Source organism: Aythya marila (genome assembly GCF_965140915.1).
Source record: "Aythya marila genome assembly, chromosome: 10".
NCBI classification, from domain to species: Eukaryota; Metazoa; Chordata; class Aves; order Anseriformes; family Anatidae; genus Aythya; species Aythya marila.
Window position 1 is genome coordinate 8,338,147 of NC_139051.1, and position 18,522 is coordinate 8,356,668.

The 18,522-nt window shown below is 35.6% G+C and overlaps 1 protein-coding gene across 3 annotated transcripts in view; it reads left to right on the forward strand.

Annotated features, from left to right (window-relative positions):
- FHIT (fragile histidine triad diadenosine triphosphatase) overlaps positions 1-18,522 on the forward strand; it is a 561,360-nt gene that overhangs the window by 137,902 nt on the left and 404,936 nt on the right. For 2 of the 3 annotated variants that reach the window (XM_082768093.1, XM_082768095.1), the window contains exon 1: positions 7,122-7,151. The exons of the other annotated variant lie outside the window; for it this stretch is intronic. In XM_082768093.1, the coding sequence (XP_082624219.1) occupies positions 7,147-7,151 (5 nt within the window). In that variant the 5' untranslated portion in view covers positions 7,122-7,146. Of the gene's footprint in view, positions 1-7,121; positions 7,152-18,522 lie in introns of those variants that run through there. 3 annotated transcript variants of the gene reach the window in all.

The window sequence follows — 18,522 nt, forward strand, 5'->3', positions numbered from 1 at the left end:
TTATGGAATTAAGAGCCAAGTTCTGCAGTGTTCAGCTAAAACCAGATGTTTCTTATTTACCATCATTTAATGATGTATATTACTGTTTTTTCATTCTTTTTTTTTTTTTTTTTTTTTTTTTGAGTTAATTCTGTAAATTTCATGGTAACTTCATTTAAGTCTAATTTCTCATTGAAAATTTTGTTCTGTAGAAAAGTATTATTTTGAAGATGCAGCCTTTTTATCAGTCAAGCTTTCAAATACATTTAAAACAACAAAACAAACGAAATGAAAGCTAAGTTCCAGATTGCTAATAAGAAATTAAAATAAAGTACAATTAATGCTGGTCAATATGTATTTATGGGAAATAAAGTTAGCTAAGTCGTATGTCAGTGATTTAAGTATTTTGCCATTAGCTGATGTCAGGCCAACAAGAGCATCATTACCTGTCATTACCTGACTTCCACTTTGTGGATTTTATTGGTTTGTCTGTTTTTCAAAGTTTAGCAGTGTAATCTTATTTTTGGACAGTTTTGATGCTGCTTGGCTAGCACCAAGCACCACAAATTTGAGACCAATTTTTGTGTCAAAATTTTAGGGTGCAGGTTAATCAGATCTGTTTAATTTCAGCAGCTGTTATTTAGTCGCCCCTCTCTAACTATTGTTGCTGTAGAAAGCACTTCACACTCTATCAGCTAGCTTTTTTCTGAAGACTAATTTTTTTCAATATTTCTGCTTTTCCTATATTATTATTGATCTTAATACATTTTCCATAAACTGTGTAGATATACAGAACGTATTTATAAATGCTGTGTTTTTGATGTGATCTTTTTTAGTACTTAAATCTGCTAGACATTTTTTTCTCCAAATTTTCATTTTTTTCCCTGATCAGCTATGCAGTTTCTTAGTCCTGATATTGCTGGAAATGCTTTACTTTCTTCCATTCATTATGTATCTTTCACTGCTTATCTAAACTAAGTTAGCTTATTTATTTATTTATTTATTTAAATCAGTTTGGCCAAATTTCCATATGCTGAGTTAGTTTTGTTAGCTTGCAAGATATTCTTAAATAATCTCCAACTTTCCACTCTCTGAATCACCTGTTCTCAACTGACTTTTATGATGAACAGTTCACACTTTAATCATTCAAGTTTACATAATTGCTTAATTTAGTGACTTATTCTCAGCTTTTGTTCCTTTGTGTCATGGGTAGTTCTGTTTCTATCATCTGAATTTTTACTTACAGTGCTGGGAAAGGAAAAATAGGCAATATTTTCTAAATGATCTTTCAAGAACTGTGCTATTCCCTTTTTTTTTTTTTTTTTTTTTCTTTTTGTCATTTATTTTTCTTCTCTCTTTTCTCCTCTCATTTTCTTTTTATTCCTTTTTCTTCTCTTCCTGTCTTCTTCCTGTCCTTGTTCTTTCCCCCACTGGGGTTGCTACATGTTGGTATTGTTAAGTACTAGAATATCGTAGAATTCCATAAATGGTTTCAGTCTTTGAAACAGAAATTATGCTCAGTGGAGCTGAGATGGATGCTGAATCTCCATGTTCATAGTTCAGAAACAACCATATGAAAATTTGTATAATATTTGCCCTGGTGGAAAGATTTTCCAATGCTTAGAGAAAATATCCATTTGTATTCCACAGGAAAAGCAGATTTTATTGGCCAGGGAAATTAATCTAGCTTGTTTCTGCTTTAGAGTCTATATTTGATTATGATAGATGAATGGAGTTTACTTTGAGGATGTATAGTTTAAGGAAAGTATTATAATTTGTCTGAAGTATTTTTGACACTATAGATAAATCCAGTAATTTATTTATAATTTTTCAGAAGACAGAAGAATGTAATACCTGATTCATGTGATAAACACTAATTAATGTTTCTTGTGTTAGATTAAAAAAAAATAAATCAGTCTGGAATAGATATTTTTGAGGTAGAATTTGATAGACAGGTTAAATATTGAAAAAGTACTATCCCCAGATTGTGAGTTTGATGTAAACTTGATAAGCATGACATCACCATCATACTAATCTTACTTGAATTGCCTGAGAAGAAACTGTTCTTGGGTCTTCATGGTACAAAAGGACGTTTGATGACATTAAGCATTTGTTTCATTTTTTTTTTTTTTTCCCCAACTGATACTTATGAACAGAAAAAATAGTTTTGGTTTGGTCTTGGTTTTCTTACATTATACATTAGTTTTATAGCAGAAATAATGTGATAGCTCCAGCAGTGAGCATGTAGTATATATACTGCTGAAGGTGCATCAGATGATATAGAAAATTAATTAGTATCATCTTAAGGGTACTACTGAATAGGCAGTTCAGACAAACTGTGCAAATAGACAATGAGTTAATGGACTAAATTAAAAGGGGATTAATTGATGCCCTTTATTCATATGAGGAATGTGAGAAAGCTATATATACCACATAAGAATTTAATTTTCCAGTTTCCATGTCATTTCATGTTATTGTGTTGATATGCTCATGGTAAAAGAATAAGATAAATCTCAAATAGGTATTCTTGAATGGAATAAGTATATCCATTTATAATCCACTATTTTCCTCTTGAAGTTTGGGGAAATTTATTTTACAAATATCAGTTAAATAGGAGTCAAATAGTAGTCTCACATCCAGTGAAGCCATACCAATGACTGCAGAGAGACTCTAAATTATCTCAAATAGTAAAATAAATTATGTATAATTTACCTAGTTTAAATTTGTATAACTGAAGCGGCACTAAACTACAGCAGAAGAGACTAGGTCTGCTATATTGATGGATAAACAGGATTTATTAGAACACGTCTGTTGATTCCGGTGTTATTGGAATTTTCCTTCAAGTTGAAAAGGCGCTGGATTGTGCATTTAATAAATGACACCAAAATACACCTAGGAGTTAATTTAAAAACAGTGTTGATTCACAAATAATTAAGTATTGCAATACTTGTCTCTTATACTTACAAGAATTGTATGCAAATACATATTGCATTTAGGCTTACCTGGTTACATTATGTACACTACAGTTATATTTTAAACATCTTTAAATGCAAACTGCTGCTGAGGTTTGATTGTTGATTTGAGATAATAGTTCACTTGTGTTTGGAAAACAAATTCCTCTGGGGAAATCAATATTTGTCATGTTAGATTCCATACCCATTGAGGGACAGGGTTGCCCCTGGGGAAGAGCTGATCGTTCATATGCTACTGTATTAGCAAGATCTATTTGCAGAATAAAGGATTGCTCAGTCCAGATTCATCTATCATCCTGCTCTCTCCTGTCTTTTCCCTGAACACCCTGCATCAGGGTGGGTAAATTCTGCATTCTGAACTTGAGAAAATAATAGCTCTGGCTTCTGGTGCCTTGGCTTGCTTCCTATGTACCCAATAAATGTTTGAGTATTTGTGTGTTTATGTTCAGTAGGGATAGGGAATATAAATGTATGGAAAAGATAAGGGGGAGTGTAACTAGCAGGGGAGACAAGTTCTGCTGATTTTTCATACAACATAGAAAGAATGGCAAAATCTGGGCAATAAAACTACTTTTCTTTCTGTTGTTGAGTGGGTCATAGGTGTGTGTGTGTGTGTATACATGTGTATATATATGTGTGTGTGTGTGTGTATATATATATATTATATATATATGTGCATCTAATGTTAGCAAAATGAATGCCATATTAATAATGTGCTCTGGTTTCCGTCTTCAGAATTCTCCCATAAAGTACTGTTCTCCAGATAATTCATCATACATACTACTTCTTTAAATAAAAAGCTCTTCTACAAATTTTAGCCGGACTTTCTTTATGGACATGTAGCAAGTGGGGGAAAAAAAATACCATGCCCAATATTAACCACCCCATCCAACTGAAGAGAGCAGACTCCATCGCGGTTCCCTCACTGTGCCTTTCAGGATGAACTCTCCCCACGTGGAGGTATTGTGTTCTTTGGTCCTGTTGCCCCTATGCACAGAACTGCAAGTAGGGGGATGTGGCCGCACAGCAGAAGTAGCTGCTCCCTGCACTGATTTTGAGTTTCAAATCACATTTCAAGAGATGCAATAGCTTCAGGGACTTCTTGTGAGATGATGCGACTCTTTCATCTTATCTTTCTCATCCCAAATTGCTAATTCTGCAGAGTAGCTTCTTTATCTGTAATGCAAAGATTCCAAAAGCATACTTCCCTGAAAATGTGAGGGCACAGGCACAAACTGGGGAGCTGCACCTGAGCAAATCTTGAGATGTAGTATCCAGTGCTCTACGTTCTACAGAGATGTATATAAAAGTACTTTGCAGAAGTGAGCATTCTGAGTAAAATATTCAAATGCAGGAATACAGATTAGCCATTGCTATAGCAACCTGTATATTCTCTTCAGTTAAAACAAGGAATTACAAAATATCAGTTCTACATCTTAAAGGATAAAGACCAAAGATTCATTCTTTAAAGTTACCATATGGGTCAGTCACAGTCTGGAACATACCTGCTGCATGTAGACTGAGGATCTTTTCCTGCATGTTGCTAGGTAGTATTTGTTTCTCTTTCCATTTACTGAGATGCATTAAAAGAGGATTTTATGTGCAAGCAAGAACAACAAAGCAAAATCTCCAAGTATTTCAATCATTTTTTCTGTTGTATTCTGGAAATATTCAGTTTTGTGGATGTGGGTTTCTGTGCTTTGATGCTGTTCCAGTAAGATACTGGAAAGTGAATTTGTATGTTGTATCATTCATTTGAGGGCTGTTGAACAGATCAAAAGGGATTGCATAGAGAGCATGTTGGGTTGCTAGAAGGTTGCTTCACTCAACTTTTGCAATGAACAGTTAATAAGCATATATTAAAATAAAAATCAATTATCAAGATTAATACTAAGTAACCTGGATTAACTCAGGCTTGATAGTAGAATTGCTTCAGATAACACAAGAATAAGAATAATTTGATAAGTTTTCCTTTGATAAGGTAAGTTTTTTCTTGGAAGTGATCACTTATTAAACTTCATTAATTTGCAAAGCTTACAATTTTGAAGATATAACTGATATAGGAAACAGAATGATGTGTCTGGAAATCAACATGTATTGATATATGTCCATGTGTACAAGCATCTAGTTTACTCATATAGTAAAATAAGAGCTCGTTTACCTGTTTCTACTTCAAAGAAAGGTTTCTAACATTATTGTAATAGGCAAGCTGGGAAAATTTTAGTACAACTTTATGAAAGGAACTTTCCTCAGCACACTTGTTGGAATATGCTTTGCTTGTGCTAATCATGCATTGAAGCAATGCAAAGAGATGGGAGAAGGATGGGAAAAATGCAGCCTTCCATGTTTCTGATGATTCTTAGGAAGCATTTCTGTGGTGAGATGCCATCTAACAAGTTGAGAGAGTAATATTTATCTAATGTAAGAGCCTGTGGCTCCATATAAGGCTCGTGATGTTATTGGTAGAAACCTAACGATATTTTTTTCCTCACTCATAACCTACCTTTTTTTCATGCTGAAGAATAGATTGCCAGGACTGGTTGTGGAATTGTCATCCCTGGAGCTTCAGCTGTCCAAAGTCATGGCTAGCATGTTTGAGTGTCACTTTTGTCCTGAGGCTGGACAGGGATCCTCTCTGGCCTGCATTTCAAGTTTTTATAGCCGTTGGTCTAATAAAAATAATTACTACTTCCCTCTGCACCTTTGACTTGCTGATCTTCTAATGCTGGGGAGGCAGAAGGAAATGCACAGGCCAGTTGGTTATATTGCTGTTGGGAAATAAAAAAAAAAAAAAAAAAAAAAAAAAATTAGTAGCTGACCAAACATTGAAGGAGAGGGATTTTTGGTGGCTTTTTTTTTTTTTTTTCTTCCCATGATATCAACTTAGTTTTCATAATTTATTTACATATATGTGTATATATATATATATATATACATATATATATATATATATATATATATATATATATATATATATATATATGAGATACCATTTTGACTTTATAGAAACCAGAATGCCTGACAAGCAACTATATCAGTGTGGGAACTTTTAAAGTTCCTGCAAGTCATAACCTTGAAATATGTTGTTTGGTTTAATATAACAGATTGGAGATGTTAATATCTTTGTAGTGCTTTTTTTTATGCAGTGTTTGTGTGCTCGTGTTTTTGTTGCCGTTTGCTTTAATTTGTTTCTTAGCAATTAAGTACATCTTCAACAGAAAAAATGAGAAAGCTTTCTGTGGATTTTTTTCCTTTCCTTTGTTTTCCAGAAGCTCATAAAGTGAAGAATGCATGTGCATTTTATTAATTCTGTGATTAAATTGTAGGTTTTACATTTTGTTTGCTAGAAAATGTAAAATCATTAAAAAGACTCCTGGTTTCTGGATGAATTTCAAGCTGCTGGAGCTTAGTTTTCTTAGCTACATTTTATCTCTCTTCCCATGACTAGATATTGTGTGACCCCGTACTTCAGTACATTCTAACAGATTTTAAATGAACGTTTTCTAAATTAGTGAAAGAAAATTAGAAAATTTCCAGGGAAATCCCTTGCTAGATAGCACATCTGTCAGTGCATTTCAAGCTGGAGTAATTTTCATCAGCTACCATCAGCAGTTTTGTTCAAAACTCAAATAAAATGTTTGCTAAAGGCAAATACAATTATTTTAGAGCATATCTCAAACTTTGGTCAAGTACCAAATATTTTACTGCCGAAACTGTAATGTCCCAACTTACATCAACAATGAACCAGTTAAATAAAAAAACTAGCAGAAGCATCTGAAATGACGCACAATAGTGTGAAAATCTCTTGAGACATTCTGTAAGCAAAGTGAAATAGAAATGACTACACTTTCAAGTACTGATAATATGCAGAGATGTTTGTCTTCATCACTAGCTGAAAATGTGGCATATCACTATGTAAATTTGATTTTACTCCTAATTAAATATTTAAAAAAACCTTAGCTTTCTGTTGGCCTTTTGAGAAGATAGAATATTCCAGGTACAACATCTTATGGTTTGATATTACTGTAAACATTGCTTTATATATGTAAGATCTGTTGACAAAGTGTAGTGAAACATTGTTGATTTGAACAAAGAATGTTTTCCAAGTATTCTCTGAAGACATATTCTAGCTAGAATATAATAGATTTCACTTCTTTGGTCCAGCAGATATTCAAGACCGCTGACAGTTTTACACATGAGGTTAGTAAATGAGAATGTTATTTTCTTAATTATTTTCTTAAATATTTGGACAAATAGTCTCTGAGAAATCTGTTTTTTGCACATTTTATTTTTCTTGTCAAATGAACAGTAAATATGTGATGACTTTCAAATTATTGAATATCCACAAAATTCATTGTAATTTGAAGCACATTATGCTGTTTTAGAGCTCAAGTACTCCTTAAACTGATGTAGGATCTGGTTCTGGTCTTCTGTCTTCTGGGTGTAACTCTTCTCACTTTTGATGAGCAACTTGCATGTCATCTCAAAGAAATTAGGACTGGAAACTATCCAGCTTTCTAGAATCTACTGTCATGACTCAGATGACAGGACTGTTTGTGTAGAACTTCCACACAAGTGATGTCAGGGTGCTGTTGCAATTCTTTTTGATGCCTTGAGAGCATGCATGTGCAGTCTGGAGAGGGAGGCACTGAAAGAGGGTTGCCATTGGAAAGGGACTTAGAACCATAGAATCATTAAGGTTGGAAAAGACCTTCAAGATCATCTGGTCCAACTATCAAACTTGCATATACATCTTAAAAGTCTTTATCACCTTTCACCTGCAAGGTGCAAGGGGATTTCTAGAGGGAGAAAGAAGGCACTGCAGAGCATACTGGAGCAATAGCATTTTTCCTTGACTCCCATGTATGCTTCTGGCTTAATATCTGCCTATGTTCACAGGAACTAGCAAAGGGAACATGTCAGTTACTGTTGTTGTTGAGATTAAAAATGGAATGCCTTTGATAAAAATTGAAAGGACAGTCCCCCAACATGTCTTCTTCTCCCCGGTCTCTTATGCTAATACATAATAGGTGTTAACAGAAGCAGCACTTGGACCATTCCAAGCAATTCAAGAGAAAGCTCAGAGAAAGACTTGCTGAATTTACCAAGCCTAGGCAAGCTCGGTATTTTATTTTTCTAATGGAAATGTTTTTAACCAAGCTTTGTTCATTACCACTTCTGCATGTAAATCAGAGAGATTCACAATGAGATCATATTTCTTTCTTTGTATATAAATGTTACACATACAAACTGCACAGAAAGAATATGATTAAGAATGCAAAAGCAAGTAGTTGAGAGAAGAGAGTGTTAGCATTAAAGTTGGCATTGCAACCTAAATTCAGCTTCTGTTATGCATATGCATTATGATAAACTCTTTAACTGCAAAATCTTATAGTACTTTTCCAGGAGACTTCTTCCTTACTCAGTACATGATATGGACAGTACTCAATTAATGAGCGGCTATTTAAGATGTTGTTTTGTCCTTACTGTTTGATGTGTGGCCTTAAGCATTATTTACATCACATCATTCAGACCCGGCTCAGAAGTCAGAATTATTAATTTCCTCATAGGCTTTTCTATGATGCTCATCACTACAGTATCCAAGTGCTTCACAGGTTTTAAATTAAATTTATCTCCACAAAGCTCCAGTGAGGGAAGTGGTATTATCTCTGTTTTACAGATGGGGAACTGACAGAGATTAAGGTCAGAAAAAAATCACCAAATTTGGTTGCACATTTTAAGACATAAGTTTGGGTTTATAGTGCAATTCAGATTGTGTAGTGCTTATTGTGTTCAGAAAACTGCACTTACTACTTCAGCTTCAGGTGTGCTTTCCTCATGTCTAGAAATGTACCCCCACATCCCCAGTGTATAAACAGGAAATTTAAATGGCATTACTCATCGCTAACAAGAAGTTCATGTTTGCTACCTCATGTAGCACCACAGAGGATCTCTGAGCTTTCTCGGAAAGAGTTTCAGTGAGTCACTTGCAGAGCTGAAGAGACAGTGGCTCCTGTTGAAAGCTCTACCATATGATTTTATTATTAGACTGTTTCTTAATGGTTGTACATAAATTGGGGGTACACAATCCATCTGAATTCTTATATTTGTCAATTTTTGATTGCTTGACATTTGCAATGGAGAAAGACTAATTGGGAATATTGAAATTTGTGATCCAGTTAATTTGGGGAATGAATATTAATTGAGAAACCATGTTGATTAAAATTTGCTGGCTATTTTTTTCTATTATACATATTAGGAGGATCTTCACAAATTTACATTCATTTACTTTCTTAGTATATTCAGATTTATTTCCTCTGTGAAGACATTCTACATCCCAAAAGATTCATGAGTTAATCTAGCAAAATAATTTTCCTTTGTTTAGGAAAACTTTAATTGGCTGTTTATACGTGTTATATCCACATTTTATATAGTAAGTATATAAGGTGGGCAGGGGTCACCTAATGGCTCTCTACAAGTACCTGAAAGGAGCCTGTAGCAGAGTGTGGGTCAGTCTCTTCTCCCATGCAGCAAGCAGTAGGACGAGGAGATGGCCTCAAGTTGTGCCAGGGGAGGTTTAGGTTGGATATCAGGAAAAAAATATTCATTGAAGAGATTGTGAAGCATTGGAACGAACGAGCTGTCCAGAGAAGTAGTTGAGTCACCATCCCTGGAGTTATTTAAAGTAAGTGTGGATGTGGTGCTTACAGACACAGTTTAATGGTAGACTTGGCAGTGCTAGGTTAATGGTTGGATTTGATGATCTTAAGGGGCTTTTCCAACCAAAGTGATTCTGTGATAAATACAGTGATTGGGAGTCTCTCAACCAAGATGGGTATATTTGTATATTTTCCCAAAGCTCTTTGAAATCTTTAGCTGACAATTATTACAGAAGTGAGATGTTTTTCAGTGTGGCTCTGCTTATCAGAGCAGTGGCCATGTATGTTACAATTGCCTAGCTATTTGCAGAAGCAGTTTCTTTAAATGCTTTTTTAGTGTTAACCTACATGTAGCTTGTTATTAGACTACATTCCCGCTGTTGTGCCAAGTGCATAGATTTTGTGGAACTGGAAGGCTACTATACATGTAGAAAGTTGGGAGGCTTTGTCCTCGCTATGAAATGGACTTGCATAAGCAAATAAATTTCTTATAACAAGAGAAAATGAAATTTTCAGTAGCTTCAGTCAGGGTCCCTTGTGCTAACAGCTGTAACCATTTCCGGGCTGCTCTGAAACAGCTATTCCCAGAGCTTTATGGTATTGCTGTGACATTATTACAGAACAACTTCTTGCTTTGGGGGAAAAATGAAAGTTAGCGAGAACTTTGCTTGTCTAAGTAGAACTACCAACTGGGCAGCTTGTGTAGTACATATGGATCATGGAAATATTCTTCTAAATAATAAAGGGAAGGCAAATTAAATCCATTATTTAACAGCTGTGATAGTAGTCCAAATTTTTAATTTTAAATAACTGATTTGTTCCCACTTTCTGTAAAATATTTGATCCTGGTACTCAAGTAGTTAAGGCTGTAGTGCATGGCTGTGGAAATGAGCTAGCAATCTGTTTTACAAGTTATCTGTCCAGTGGAAACCAGTGCAGTCTGAGGAATTCACAAATAAATCAGAGTTTCAGCTTTGACAAATGCCAGCCAAATTCTTGAACCTACAGAGGGACCTCCAGCTTAGTTCTCTGCCAGTTTGCTGAGCTTCAGCCTAAACATTCATCCTGCAGATTGTAGATTAAGATTTAATCATGTCTATAGATTTCTAATTACTCATGAATATCTTATTAGAAAGCCTTGCTGGCAAGGAACTCCAAAGCACTTTCAGTAAATTATACAGAAATTTGTTCCAGAATTAGTTGCAGAGCAGTCATCTGGCACCCAATTCTTGTTTAAAATGTTATCAAGTTTACTGACAAATGAGAATATAATACTGTCTCAGTTACTCCAATTCACCATGTGACCATAAATGTTTTTTTTTAATCTTGAAAAGTTAAAAAGAATAACACTAAAACATTTTTGTTGATGCCTGAAGTGATGTGGAGTTGGAAAGAAAGCCAGAAATGCAGCAGAAACGTACAGAATTATTTGCTTGGTTTATAGCTTGATTATGTGACTCATGCAATTCTGTACGGTAAGACTAGGTCCAGGGATAATCATTGAAACTGCCTAAAAGGAAACAAATTCAGGAACCTTGGGGTAGTCACAGATGGATTAAATTGCATGCTTTTCAGGATATTTGGCAAAAATAAAATAAAAAACAAGCTGGAGAATGATGTGCACATACAGTTACAGTTATAATTAGTAAATGCTATGACATACTTATGTCATAAGACCATTATTATCATACAATTGTAGAAATCATGCATAATTAAAACTTTTCCTATGTTTAAAGAAACAGTTTAAGAGTTCTTCAACCTTACCAAAGGTGCAGGCCAGCATTTTGAAAATGCAGGTCAAGGCTATTTACCGTAATACATTCCTCTCTGATCTTGACTTACCTGCAGTATTTATGCTGCACAGTGTTAGGCAGAAATACCTTCCTACGTGCATACTTTTGAAATTTGACTTAAAAGATATGGACAAGACTGTCTTTGACTTCTCTTGCTTGAGAAAATTAACTAAAGAGGAAATGCTGGAGTTGCTGCATCCTGGTTATACTTTCTGACTTCTCAGAGTCACCTACTGAAGCTAGAAAACTGAATGATACCTTTTAGTGGTTAACTTACTAAGATCTCACATCTACTGTGGAAAAAGGCTCATAAAGTAATTTCAGGTGAAAATATTGAAATAGAAAGTGTCTTGGGAGATGTATGCAGCAGTGATTCCTATTTCAGCAGGTAGTGCAGTGTTCATCATTTTACTCTAGATAAAGCTTACTGCTGCAAGAAGGTGTTGTGCATCTATCCTATCCTATTTCTCCATTCTCTGTTGTTCCAATTTAAGAGCCGTAGTTTCACAGATGCTGTATCAGGACACCATACTATAACCTATAGTTCGTTACTTATGTGTATATTACCTATAGTTACTATGTATATACAGAATGTGAATTGTTGAAAATCAGGGGGAATGTACAGAGAGGGAAAGTAAAACCTAGAGCAGTGTACAGCCTTTTTCAGACTGATTTCTTTACTCATAACCCCCATTCTTTACAATAGTTCGCCAACAAGTGCAGTCCTTTAAATATTTGTGTTACATTTATTAACTCAGATGAAACGCTTGTGGAGAAACTTGGATATTGAAGGAATTGCTCCAAGTATAGCAAATCCATAGTATTACAGAGGGAAAACCATGCTGTAATATTAATATGTTGCATTCAGAATGAAATTAAATGTGATTTAATTTGAATCATTCCATAGTTTTATTATTCAAGTATTATTTTTACTTCACATGGGCAAAAAGTGTGGTCAGGAGCTGCTGTGTGTGTGGACTTTTTCTTTTTTTTGAATATCCGGAAGTCCTGGCTGTTTCATTCTTTCTGTTGATAATTTTCTTTTTAGTAAGTCTGGATTTACTTTGACTCTGCAGTCCTTTAGTTCAAGTAGTTTCGCCTGAAGAGAGTGAAACTTTTGGGATCTTTCAGTTTCTCTGGTGGTAAGTATCAAAAAGCTTAAAGTACAAAATACAATCAGGACAAAAGAATAAAATACAGTAGAGCAATCTTTAAGGTATGTACTGAATCCAATAGTTTTTTTTTTTTTTTTTTTTTTTTTAAGTGACAATACTGGTTTCTTAGTGCCATAATGTACATCGTGACAGTGCATCACTCCCGCCTCTTGCTGGTTCTGATGAATGTTCAAAAATGCAGTATAGTTAAAGCTCTAATACCACATATGGGAATGCTCTAAAAAAAATCACACTGCTGGGAAAACCTCTCTAACATTTTTTTAATGCTCTCAGTGATCATGTTGACCTATCTTATATTTGCCCATCCCTGGAGCCACATGAGATCATGTAGCACGATGTTTTAAGTTTAAAAAAGAAAAAAGAAAAAAAAAAAATAATACCATGTAACATCTATTGCTCATTGCACACTTATTTTTGTCATGATTTTTGTATTTATGCAATTTCTTGTGCTGGCCCTGAGTTGTGTGGCCCATCCTTTTGCCATGGCACAGACTTGATCTGATTCTCTCTTTCTAATTGTTTAATACCATCATAGAATTTTGGTAAGAGCCATTTCTCTCTCCTCCCCATGGACTCTTACTCCTTGAATCTTTTCACTTAACTGCAAGCAGCTTGTCTTCTGCAACTCTATTTACTGCATCTCTTCTATCCAATACTATAGATGTCTAAATCACATTCACTCGAAGGAAACAGTAAGACACTTCAGGGGAAGACTTAGTCTTGGTATGTGTTACTAAAGCCTATAAAGTGACTTTATATAGTGCTATATAAGTAATAAATAAGAATGCTAAAACATGACAGCTTTTCTTCTCTCTGCATTTTTAAAGCCATCTTTTTCTACTGAAGGGTAAAGCAAAAAAATATTCCTAGCTGTTCCACCGCATTAGCTCGTAGTTTGTAGCCTCAGAAGAGATGAGTTTAAACTCCTGTTTTTCAGAGTGCAGGGTGCTAGTCTCAGTAGCAACCTTCTTCCCCCATCTCTACCTTCCCTAGGGTAGAGTTCCTTACACTTACGTATCTCAAGCAATGTCCCAATCTTCCATTGTTCCTCTAGCATGTAAGGTAGCCCTAGGTAGCCACCCTGGAAGAAGGGATTTTCACAGTATAATTTCCGTCAGTTGTTGCACAGTGTGTAGCATTCCCTTGAATTTTTCCTTTTCTGCCTTTCAACTTTCTGCTTTAGAAAACGGCATGATCAGTATTAATATTTTTTCCCTGATAAAAATAGAAATGTCTGGTGAAGAAGTTTGTGAAGATCTAGATCAACAGTCTTGCACTGGGATTCTGTTTAAAGGATTATCGCTTGGAACATCGCTGTGTGTTAAGTTCATGGCTGTGTGTTTTGGCATAAAATGGACATAAACCCGCTCCGGTATAATGCAAGACAGGAATTTTATTTCATGTTAGTCATAATAAATGTTTGTTTGGAAAAAGCAAAGTTTCATGTATTTCTAGGGTGTCAAAATAGCAAGGATGTTTTAATGTGATATTTAGAAACAAGTCCTAATGTAAGGAAAAATCAAGCTGTTATCTGATCACACAGACAGACATTGAGCTTCCACTGCCAGAATTATTTCTCAGGATGGTTAGATGCTGTATGAGTCATCTTCTAATAAACACAATATACAAATAGACAGTTGAAGTATGTAAAGCGTGCTTAGCTTTTTCATGACTGTTCTCAGACCTCATTTTTCTTTGTTTAATGGATTATACAGTTCTTCTGACTCCACAAATCTTTTCATTTATTGTGTATAACTTTGCACTCGTTACCTGAATTATAAGGAACAAACAAGTTGGCCTAATTTGTATTCCAAAATACTTGTTGTAGAAATGAATTTGACAAATAATTCTACATAATTTAAAAATATTTATGCCCTCTATGCATATTATAGGTGGTATATTGCTCTTGCTGTCTAGCTTGATTCTGTGTTTGTTGATTACCTTGTCAATGTTGTGATTGCTGTACAATGTTGCTACAGAGCTGTTCGCTTCCTTTTAGGTGTCTGTATCCTTCTCAGTCAACAACGATGTATGTGTCTGGAAGTTTGAATTTCCTATTTATTTATTTATTTAATGAAGACTGTAAATGTCATAGGAATGACAGACCAGATAACTGGGAGGGAAGTGTGAGCTATAGACAAGCAGTTTAATGCCTGAAGAGGAACAAATTTGAAAAATTGTTCCATCTTTCTCTGCTGAGCATGATGTTACATGGTATGGAATGTCTCCCTGGCCAGTTAAGCTTGTATGTCCTGGCTGTGTCCACTCCCAGTTTCTTGCCCACACCCAGGCTACTCACTATGAGTAGGAAGAATGGGAGAAAAAGAGAAAGCCTTGTTCAGTTATAGCTAAAACATCTGTCATCGGTATTGTTTTAGTCACAAATTCAAAATGCAGTGCCATGCAAGCTACTATGAAGAAAGTTAACCCTATCCCAGTCAGATCAGTATGATTAGAAACTAGGTAATTTTCATCAGGATCCATTCACGAGGCCTCCATCAGGTTGCTGTTCATGATGCTATTAGTGTTACCTGGATTGTGCTGTACTCAGGGCAGGGTGCTACTTGGTCAGTAAACTTTGTGTAGACATGTTCTTGGGTCTCCTGGTGTAAACCAAGAGCTACAGACAAGCAGTTGGAGAAGAGGAGAAAGGGGCCGTTCTTGTCATGGTCACTCCCTAGGCAAATCTGCTGTAGCAGCAGTACTGGAGCTTGCAGGTGCAAGACTGTGAGGATAACAGTGTGAGAGCAGAATGGAAAAACACAGCCCTTGGGGGGCTGGGAAACAGTACTGCTGCAGTGTGGGTGAAAGGGATCAGATAATTTAGCTTGTTTGACTATGCTAAGAAAACAATACGATGTTTAAATAGTAATAATTTTGATGTTTTATTTGCTGCTAGATTAAGCAGGTGAAGCCACTTGTACTGGATTCAAGTCTATCATAATCTGTGTATGATGTAAGAAATCACTCCCTGTCAACAATACCAAGACTGGTTGCATGCATCACATTTAATGGGCTTTCTGTTCAGTAGCTTCTGTGGGCGGTGAAAATGGAAAACAATCTGCACAATCTTCTCCCTTCAGTGCCATGTAGAGCATTAAATACCAACCCCATTGAGAGAAACTAAGCTTTGGCTGTCAGATGCTTGAGCACCTTTCCTAGTTTTATAATAATTTCTGGCTTTTTCAGAACAGAAATAGCAATGGGATGCTATATTTTGTCTGTCAGAGACGGTCTTTTTTCGTTGTTTTATTTTAATTAGAGGCCTTTTTCTGAAATTGTAAGAATTCAAAATATCTAGTTAAATCTTGTACAAGGGCAAGAGTGGAGGATGCTGAGACATAGCCCCTGTAGGAAGAAAGGGATAGTAGAAAAAATTAGTAATTTTATAATATTTTTGTTAGTGTTTTTAAGTTCTCTTTGATCAAAGTGGCAAATCCTCACTATTAGGAACAAGAAAATTCATTGCTATGTGCTTGGGTTAAATAAGTAATAGTCTGAACTGTGTGGATTTCATCTTCACAAAGTAGCAGCAATGGGAGGGAATAATTTAAAAAATGGTAAAGCACGACAAGAGAGGAGACAGCATGCAGGGCAGTTCTTCATAGTACGACATTCATTGAATATGATGAGTTCAGATGTCTAAGTAGAAATATCTCTCTCTGCACAATAACACCTTTTAGAGGGAAAACATCCAAATATACATTAAGTATATAATTGTGGGGGATAAAGGGCAGTTTAGGAAATGCCATAGGAAAATCTGAAGTTAGCCACAAGCATCATTAACTGTAGATGATATGCATCATTTAACCACTCTGTGTTACACAAGTTGTCTTATCTTGTAGATTAAAAAAAAAAAAAAAGTAAAACAAAAACAAAAAAATGTTTTTTTGTAAAACAAACAAACAACAACTACTTATGCCATTTTGCTGTGTTTTAACATAGAAACTGAGTAGCGGAATAAGGATTGTCAAAATTAACGAACAGGTAACCTTAATACAGTAATATGGAAAACTTTAAATTAAAAATACTTCTCTCCTTGTTTCTGAAATATTCCTAATCATTAGAACAGAGAGATAATTGTATTATAATTGGCTTTTTTCAATATACACATTTTAAGTGAGCAGCCCGTTTTGCATTATCTTATGTTCTGTCCTCACAAGCAAATTTGTAGTTTCTCTAGAACACTACTAATGCAACTGTCCAGTACAAGTCCTGAGCTTTGTTCCCAGCAGGTGGTGACCTCAACACCTCCTAGCTAAGGACAATTAAATGTACGATAAAATAAAAGGGTGTTATGGAGTACCAGCACTGCCTCAAGTAAACATCCAGGTGGGAGGTCTGTAAAGGCAGGAAGAATTAGTGCAATCTCTCCTTATGGGCACTACAGGGAAAGTCATTTCCAAAGGTATTCTAGACTATTGGTCTGTGGTGATGACACATGACAAGTATACACTTATTTTGTGTATTTGAAGCCAACATTTTTACAGCATCCACTATTCAAGGCTAGGTTGGATTGGACCTCAAGAAAACTGATCTAGTGGACTGTATCATGGCAGGTTGTTTGAAGTAGGTGATCTTTAAAGCTCCCTTCTAACTGAAACCATTCTATGATCTAAAAATATAAAGCACAAAACTAAACCCTCAGCACCCCAAACCAAGTACATTGGGAGAATTGACACCTAAGTTTAGATTTCTTCTCAAAATTACATTAAATGTATGAGTAGCATTTCTAGTGGCTGGGTAAATATGACTGTTCTTGAAATTTTACAAAACTGGTAATATTTAAAAATATGTCAGTATATCTCCAGTCTACAACTTCCTCGTAAGGGGGTGTCGAGAGGCAGGAGACGTTTTCTCCATTAACACCAGTGACAGGACCCGCGGGAACGGGGTTAAGCTGAGGCAGGGGAAATTTAGGCTGGACGTCAGGAGGGGGTTCTTCACAGAGAGGGTGGTTGCACACTGGAACAGGCTCCCCAGGGAAGTGGTCACTGCACCGAGCCTGTCTGAATTTAAGAAGAGATTGGACTGTGAACTAAGGCACATGGTCTGAACTTTTGGGTAGACCTGTGCGGTGTCAAGAGTTGGGCTTGATGATCCTTAAGGGTCCCTTCCAACTCAGGATATTCTATGATTCTATGATCTCAACATTTTTATTAATTTTAGCACTCTTACTTTTAAGGGTATAATGTAGAGTGCCAATGTGAGGGTTTGTTTTGTTTGTTTGTTTGTTTTTTTTGTTTGTTTGTTTCTTCCCCTCTAGTAGAGGTTATACAGATTTGAGATCTGTTGTGACTGTAAAATTAGTCCACTTGTTATATTAGCCTTTAACACTATACTCCCACCTACAACTACAGGAACACAGCTTGAAGGAAATTTAATTAGGAAAATGAGGGAGATGAAAAAGGCCATGTAATATATACGCGCAATATGAAGAAGAGTAAATACACTTTTTATCTGAATAGTCAGAATAGAAACTGTGTTAAACTGAGATGAAATTTTCTTTTATTAGAAATGGATTTCTTTCATTTTTTAACATTACTACCTAATTGCCCTCCTTATTACTGGGATTAAAAAGACTACTATCATTAAAGAAGAAACATCTTTCACAAATTATATTTAGATTATGGTTTTAGCTGGCAATGACCTTCTCATTATGTGAAAAATGGAGATCCCCAGGGGAACAGACTTAGTGAGGTGATTGCTATCAGCTGGGAAGCCCTGTGCACACACCATTTGCATCTCATGGCCTGCATGCATACACCTGTACTGTATCAATTTCTGCTTGTTTACAGGTCATTCAAGCAATAAGCAGATAGAATTCGGATGACTGAGAACCTGCTCTGCTGGTAGCAGTTTCCTGCCTCACTGCACTCTGGAATATTCCAGCCTTGCTGCAGTGTGCTGCTACATAGCCATGAGTTTTTCAGTTACAACCATT